The sequence below is a fragment of the Volvox carteri genome (genome assembly GCF_000143455.1).
Source record: "Volvox carteri f. nagariensis unplaced genomic scaffold VOLCAscaffold_41, whole genome shotgun sequence".
NCBI lineage: Eukaryota > Viridiplantae > Chlorophyta > Chlorophyceae > Chlamydomonadales > Volvocaceae > Volvox > Volvox carteri.
In genome coordinates this window covers 562,692-570,668 of record NW_003307584.1, presented here as the reverse complement: position 1 = coordinate 570,668, position 7,977 = coordinate 562,692, and the positions used below count along the sequence as shown (strand labels likewise).

The following is a 7,977-nucleotide window of genomic DNA, read 5'->3' as shown; positions in this document are numbered from 1 at the left end:
CCGGCACTCCCGCCGTCATTAGCAGCCCTTCTCCAAAAATGCCGCCTGGCCCCATGTGGGTCAGGATTCCCCCTAAAGAGTTCAGCGCGGCTGGACTGATGTACCGCAGCGGGGGCCCGTCGGCGGCGCCGCCGCCGCCGCCGCCACCTGTAGCGGAGGCGGCTGCACCGCCGCTGCTGCTACCGCTGCCACCGCTGGCTGCGGCGCCGCGGTTAGAGTTTGTTGCGCCGCTCACAAACATGACCCGACGGCCGGAAGATTCCTGGAGGAGTCCACACACACGAAATGAGACAAAAAAAGCGGACGCGTCAGGAATCGAAGTCACGCCGGGAGTATAAGGCTGTTGTGGGGAGCTCTTTGCAGTTAAGATTACGAGTTAGCGTGGACAGGATCTTTTAAATATACACAAGTTTTGGAGCCACGGCAGGTACGGCATGTTAGTCGCCAGGTGGTCGTGCGCTGCGATGACGTCATCCGATGACGGGCGCCCACCCGCCACCTCATGAAATGAACGGGCATCAGTCAGCTTTGCTACTGCCGCCGCCGCCGCCGCCGCGTCGATGCGTCCGTAGAAGCCGCGCACCCTACCTTCCGCAAGCCGGGTACGACAGGGCGCAGGCCGCGTGCCGTACCGACGCCGGTACCCTCCGGAACCGACAGCTGCCGCAGCAACCTGCGGCCGCCGGCGCCGCCACCGTCGGGGCCGTCGGCACCGCCGCCGCCGCCGCCGCCGCCGCCGCCGCCACCGACGGCCATTGTCGGCTGGCTTTTGTACCGCAGTAGCGGCGATCGCAAGGCTCCAGGGCGGGACAAAATGGGCTCCACCAGCGCTGCCGTACTGTCTAGCAGCATTACCTCGCCCTCTTGAACCTGTGACGCGAAGGTTGGCGGGTTGTAATCGTAATTGTTGGTTTCCATTTCAGTTGTGCCGTTTGTCGTACAGTCATTAGTTACAATACCGTTGCGGAGATTCTTCTCAGTATTATATTACGGCTTTCTGCAATACGCATATATATGGGGTTTATAAACTATGTGCAAATTTAAATAAACCAGCTGTCAATGGCCGTATTTACGGATCTGTTGGGGGGTAGGGAGATGGGAGGGTGGGTATAGCCTAGCCCATGGCCCATGCAGCTCCGGCCGCCCCGTTGCACCCACCATCCAGAGCGTGTCTGCGGGTTCTCCCTGCACCGCCAGCACCGCCCCTGGAGCCACCTCCAAGGGGCGGCAAAACACCGCCAGACTGGCCCGCTGCTGATCGTCCAGCCCGCGGAAGGGAGACAGACGTGCCAGGAAGGTCAACAGGCTCTGCAGCTGAGTCACCTGGTGGTGGGGGGCATCCCCGGGGGTTTGGGGGAAAGGAAAGGGGGGAGGGGGGAAAGGAAAGGGGGGAAAGACGAACCACACGCGATTGAAGCTGCTGCCAGGGCAAGATAGTAGCAAACGTAAAAAAGATAGTAGCAAAAAAGATAGTAGCAAACGTAAAAAAAAAGGAAAGGGGGGAGGGGGGAAAGGGGTTGAGAGATAGAGAGGACACGTTCGGGTTTCGTCTCCCGTACGCATATACTTGGTCTAAGCTACAGTTTGATGACGCGACAACGTTTTAGGGCTGGACTGAGGGGTGGGACGGTCTTTATATATATACGAGAAGAAGGCAGGTAGAACAGGCGGACATGCAGTCGGGCAGACAGACAGACATATAGACACATAAAATAATTAGACAGACATAGACATAATGACAGACAGACAAGCAGTCAGGTAGGCACCAGGAAGCAAAATGCTGTGCAGCAGCAGCGCCCCCTGAGAGGTACCTCTCACCCCCCCCCCTTCAATGAAAACATACAGACATACTTCTTCTTGGTTCAGTACATGAGAACATACCGACACACCGACATACGGACATACCGACACAACGAAATACAAACTTACCTGGCTGGCTCGCACCGTATAGTTGTAGGTGTTGCGGGTAATGCAGATGAGGTCCACTGGCTGGTCGGTGTCATGGAGGTTCACCGTGGGGGCGGGGGAGATGGGCGTGGTGGTGGTGTGGGAGATGCCGACGGAGGAAGTGGCGGCTCGGGAAGCTGCTGGTGGCGGGTAAGCAGCGGAAGGACGGGTAAAGGTAAGGGGGACGCGTGGGTTTGTGTGTACGACTACAGCGGTCCGTATCGTCCACAGCGCCTCGCCTGCCCGTACAGCCGTACGACTGTAGCGGTCCGTATCGTCAACAGCAACCAAGTAAGCCGTACGCACATGCACCCTTAACCGAACAATGCGCGTACAGCTTTGTACGTGCCTGTCGTCATCCGTTAACCGTAATCCGTTACATGACCGTTGCATGTACGACATACCCGTAATAACTGTGGCAGTCCGGCGGGAATCCCGGTGCAGGAGCGCCAATTCCCCAAAAGACTGACCGGGAGTAATTGTACGGATGACCGGGCCGTACACTGACTCCAACTCCGCTTGGCTGAGATGCTCTGCAGCATCACATTATGTCGTTGGGTGGTTGGGCCCAGTCGAGGCAGCGGTTAAGAAAGAGCTGTACGACAATAACAGGATGGTTAAATTAACCTGCGTCTCAGTCGAACAAAACACAACTTCCATGTATGACACGTAAACCGTATTCTCTCTCCCTCCCCGCGCGCTTGGGACACAAACCCAAACCAGCCTTGTGTTTTACCCACTCACCCACTCACTCGCCCACCACTCGTTCGCTCGCCCGCTCACTTGCGCACCACTCGCCCGCTCATTCGTGCATTCACTCGCCCACACTCGCGCACCATCCGCCCACTCACTCGCTAGCTCACTCGCTCGCTCGCCCACTCACTCGCTCGCCCACTCGCCCACTCACTCGCCCACTCACTCGCCCACTCACTCGCCACCCACTCACTCACTTACCCGCGTTGATCAGTGCGCTGTGGTCCACATCCGCAGCCGGCATGCGCCGACCGTATGGCCCTACCGTACCGGGCTTGTACGACGCCAGGCTGTACAGCTCACTGCCGTTCCAGTCTACTTCCGACACGTCATCACCAACCTCCACATCCACGTCCGCGTAACCCGAGACGGCGGAGGTGAGGGCGCTGCCGGGGCGGGTGCCCGGTGCGAGGTTGTGAGAGGAGCGGGGATTTGCCTGTTTTTGTGTAAGTTCGTGTATGCATCGAGGGGGGGGAGGAGATGGGGGGCCCTAAGTTTAAGGGGGAGAGAGGGCGGGGGAGTACTCGTACCCCTACATGTTCATTTGGTCGTGCCAGCATTAGTTATGCCATAGACAAATGTACAACTCAACATGTTTATTGGTTTCGTCAACGGAGTCACTGACTGACTGACAGACAGACAGATAGACAGACTGACTGACAGATAGACAGATGTACACACCGGCAGGCAGGGTTTCCACCCCCCCAACGTTAACAAGCGAAGAGCTACCTTTGCCTGGATATGGGGGCCTTACGTGACCGTCGATCTCGGTTAAGTACGACACCAAACCAAATCACACCTCTTGGGGCTCTTCCATAAGCTCTTTTGACCGGCCACTAAAATTCCCCCGACGTATACACATACATAGAGACAATGGCTGTCGTACGTACCTGTACGGAAGGAAACTCGCCCCAAGTGTGGCTGACCGCCAGCTGCGGCGGTGGCGGCACCGTTACCAGCGCGACGCCCTGGCGGCTTGCCGGCCGGAGGGGGTGATGGTGGTGGTGCTGGCTGGTGTTTTGATGATGAGGAGGATGCGCCGAAACCAGTACGGCAGCCGCAAGGCCCTTGGTCCATAAGGAAGATGTACGGGAAGGTGCCAGGTTGGAATGGCGGCCGAGAACCTTCTGGCCCTGGAGGGTCCCCTGGAGCAACTGATCTGGTCCGGCGCGAATCTGGTGGTGCAGTACACGATTGATCCGCTGGGACGTTGTGTGATTGATGCGGCGTGGGCCGCCGCCGCGTTTCACTAGCTTCTTCGCGACTTCGTACAGTACGACACCCACGTCAGCGCGCTGGACGAGCTCCGCCAATAGAGTACGGCTGACGTTGGCTGGGTCGCGACTGCCTATTTTGGAAAGGAGTCGCTTAGCGGGGTCTTCCAAAGCGACTGCGGGCGCGGTGAGTGGTGGCGGCGGCGGCGACGGCGAAGATGCCGTCACCGGAGATATCGCCGTCGCCGGGAGGATCGCAGCAGGGCCGACGGCGGCGCCGTCGCCGCTGCCGCCGCCGGACGGCAGAGTGTGCTCCTGCGCCGGCGCCGGCGCCGTTGGCGCTGGCGTAGGCGCTGCTGCCGCCGCCGTCGCCGTCGCCGCCCCCGACGCTGCTGCCGCGGTCGCGGTGGTGGGGCGTGAGGCCGCTCCGCTACCACTGCTACTGCCATTACTGCTGCCAGCGCTACCGCTGCTGCTGCCCCCGCCGCCTCCGGCATCCTCGTCATGCGCCACATCGGCGTCCAATCCATAATTTTGTCCTTTTCGAGCCCTTTGCTCCGAAACCGCCTGGCGCAAGGCCCTGGCAGCCGCTCGACCCAGCAACGCCTCCATCCCCTCCTCCTCCGCCCCGTCCCCATCCGCAGCCGCTACCCCCGCCGGCGCTGTCGTCGCCGGGTCGCTGCCGCTGCCGGTGCCACTCCCACTGCCGCTGCCGCTGCCTCCGCCACCACCTGCCGTACTGTCGCCGGTGCGGCGGCCGGAAGTCGCTTGCCGCCACTTGGCCGCTGCCACCGCCGCCAGCGGCGTCATTTGCTGCCCCAGGCCTGCCGTACTGTCGGACAGGTGAAGCCTCTTCAACGTATCCTCCATATAGCGGGCTATCCAAAAAGGGCTGTCTTTGTTGCCCGTCGCACCGCCGCCAGTGCTGCCGGCCGCCGCCGCCGCCGGTGGCGCGCTGACACGGGCCTGTGTGCGGTGCAGGGACAAGCAACCGACCGCCCGACCCATGGGTCGATTTCTCACAGGACATCTGGAGGTCACTCATCATGAACCCCGCCCAGCACTTTTTCAAGAAACACACCCTTTGGGCCCGGTCCCCTGGGCATTTCCTAATCAGGCTTCTTTGTCAACCAGGGCCTTTTCGCTGCAGATTTAAATCCTCGGGCCTGTGCCTCAGAACCGACTATAGCATTATTTTCAAGCTTACATGCGCTGATGGGCTCATCGCGAGCTGTAGTTATTATGTACGTATATTTTCGTACCGCAGGCAGCAGTAAGTGTTCAATAGTTCAGCACGTAAGCACGACATATGGTAGGATCATCCGTACATCCGTACATCTAATAGAAACGACTCGTCCCGCCATGCCTACCCGCCGTTGTTGCTGCTGTTCCTCGTCCGTCAGGTCGTCTTCACCGCCGCCGCTTCCGCCAGCACCACCGCCGCCGCCGCCGCCAGCAGTACTTGTTGCGCCGCTACTGCCATTCGTCTGCCGCCGCCGCCGCGCGTCCCCCGGCAATGTCATCACCGTCGCGACCTTGCCGTCTGCTCGATATCGTACGACACTGCCGCCAGCGGGCGGCGGCGGCGGCGCGGCCGCCGCCGGCCCCGCCGCCGCCTCCGTCGCTGCGCCCGCGTTTGATGTCGACGTGAACGACACCAACGACCGCGGCGTCGTCTCCAACATTCGGCTACCCCCGCCACCGCCGCCGCCGGTGACGCCAGTCACATGCAGCCGCCGCGGCGTCATGGTCAAACCGATTCCCAGCGACCCCGGTCTCATCAGTCCGCGACCTCCGCCAGACGCGGTCTTTTGCCGTAATGCCAGCGGTCGGGCTCGAACCTGGCACTGCCCCGAAACCACAACGTACATGCAGTTCCCTGGAGCGTCCTCCTCGAAGAGAACGCGGCCTGGCGGCAGTCGTACATGTGAGCAGTCTGAAGCCAGGCGCCATACCATATCTGGGGGCAGCTTCTGAAACGCCTGCAGCAGTAGCAGGTAGCAGGGCCCAGGCGAAATGGTGGTGTGGAATGAGGTGAGGTGAGGGGTGAGGTGAGGTGAGGTGAGGTGAGGTGAGGTGAGGTGAGGTGAGGTGAGGTGAGGTGAGGTGAGGTGAGGTGAGGTGAGGTGAGGTGAGGTGAGGTGAGGTGGGGTAAACTGGCGATGGGCGTGCGGGAGAGGGAGCGGCCGAGGGAGGGACGCCAAAGCCAGAAAGCCAACGGACGGATGTGGGGTCCGCACCGTGGCTTGACGGTCTACAAAACACACACAGACCCCTCCACGGGCCCCCTGCACGCACGGCGCCCCTCTTCACTTCACACGGCCCACACACCCACACCCCGGGACAACCCCCACCCCGGGCGAACACCCTTGCATCCGTGCGCATGCGCACATGCACCATATGCCATACCCCATGCCATGTACATCTGCGGCATCCTCGCGGCTCGGTTCATGCGCCGAAAACGTGCACTCATCATCATACAATCCCTAGGCAGGGGCCCCCCCGCCATCCCCCCCCCCCCACACACACAACCCACCCCACCCCACGACTGCCCACCTCCATGCTCTTCATGAACTCCGTCAGCATGTCGACCTCCTCGGGGGATCGCGAGCCAGGGGGATGACGCAGCACTCCCAGACAGCACGCAGCCAGGACAGCCTCGAGGGCGTGGCTGGTGTCGGCCTGAAGGGGGTCGGGGTCGGGGGGGTGGACGTGTGTGTGTCTATGTGAGTGTGTCTGTGTGTGTGTCTGTGTGTGTGTCTGTGTGTCTGTGTGTCTGTGTGTCTGTGTGTCTGTGTGTCTGTGTGTCTGTGTGTCTGTGTGAGAGAGTGTGTGTCTGCTCAAGTTGCAAGTGGATGTGTCATTCAAGTGACGCAAGAAGTGAAGCAAAGGGTCCAGGACCACCGATGTACGATGTGCCGTGTGTCAATAGCACAGCTTTATTCCGTTAGTTCGTTGGGTGGTTGGTTGATCGTTGATCAAGCCACTGGTTTCAGGTAATCGAGCCCATCTGCACAACCGACACAAACGGAAAACATGACCCACCCAAACTTTTACGCACACACGCGCGTTGCATACATACATGCATACAAGTATACATGCGTACATGCAAACGTGCAAACATACATGCATACACGTAAACATGCATATTCCCTCTTACATTCGCTGCCCCCATGAACCTCAGATTGCTCAGTGTGCTCCGATTGAATACCGCCAGGTGTGCCCCTCCAGCGGCTGGAGAGCCCACCACTGTACGACTGCGGGGCTGACGTGGCGCCACCAGAGCGGCCTCGCCGAAGGAGTAACCCGCCACCAGCAGCAGCTCTGAGGGGAGCACTGCACCCGGGTAATCGTGGTGGTGTGTGTGTGTGTGTTGGGAAAGGGGTGTGTGTGTGTGTGTGTGTGTGTGTGTGTGTGTGTGTGTGTGTGTGTGTGTGTGTGTGAGTGTCGGAAGGACTGGGGGAAATACTTGCAAGAAGCAAGAAGCAGAAAAGCAATAATATACGTTATGAAAATTAATGGACAAAGCTCCAGGATAGGGCAGAAAAGGGGAAAAAAGGACGAGGGGAGGCGGATCGGACGAGGGGATGCGAGAAGCTGCAACTCACAAACGAGGACACGTAAGCGATGCGCTGCGTGTGCCTGTAGCCAGTGTTTTTTTTAAGTAATATATTACTTTTAAGGAATAAAGAGGCCTTTTTGGCCTTTGGAAATAAGGAACAAAGTGAGGCCGATCCGTACATTTTCATTCCTTCAGCCAAAAACGTCCATTGCTGCCAGATTGCTCCGTAGTGTGCAGAACTTAGTATTATCGATCATAAAATAGATATGAGGGGCCGTAAGAAGGTCAAGCCCGTGAGTCAACGCGGCATAGCAGAATGTATGACCGGTCCTTCCATAGACAAACACGCAAAAGGCAACGACTTGAACGCCGAGCAAACACAAAAACAGCAAGATAAGTCTGAAATTTTTCCTGATAAAGGCGTTTGGGACGGCGGTGCTGTTGTCGGTAATGCATCGGCAATGTTGCTGCCAGCGGCGACCGATGACACGGGCGCCATTA

General features: G+C 59.3%; 1 protein-coding gene across 1 annotated transcript in view; it reads right to left on the bottom strand.

Moving 5' to 3' along the window:
* Window positions 1-7,657, bottom strand: part of VOLCADRAFT_106310 (uncharacterized protein) — a gene marked incomplete at both ends in the record, with an annotated part of 11,754 nt that extends 4,097 nt beyond the window's left edge. Inside the window, 12 exons of the mRNA XM_002954177.1 lie at window positions 148-198; window positions 589-870; window positions 1,159-1,323; window positions 1,930-2,087; window positions 2,418-2,480; window positions 2,971-3,136; window positions 3,591-4,090; window positions 4,646-4,880; window positions 5,285-6,070; window positions 6,471-6,596; window positions 7,162-7,250; window positions 7,591-7,657. Of these exons, the coding sequence (XP_002954223.1) occupies window positions 148-198; window positions 589-870; window positions 1,159-1,323; window positions 1,930-2,087; window positions 2,418-2,480; window positions 2,971-3,136; window positions 3,591-4,090; window positions 4,646-4,880; window positions 5,285-6,070; window positions 6,471-6,596; window positions 7,162-7,250; window positions 7,591-7,657 (2,688 nt within the window). The remainder of the gene's footprint in view (window positions 1-147; window positions 199-588; window positions 871-1,158; window positions 1,324-1,929; window positions 2,088-2,417; window positions 2,481-2,970; window positions 3,137-3,590; window positions 4,091-4,645; window positions 4,881-5,284; window positions 6,071-6,470; window positions 6,597-7,161; window positions 7,251-7,590) is intronic.
* Window positions 7,658-7,977: the final 320 nt, after the last annotated feature.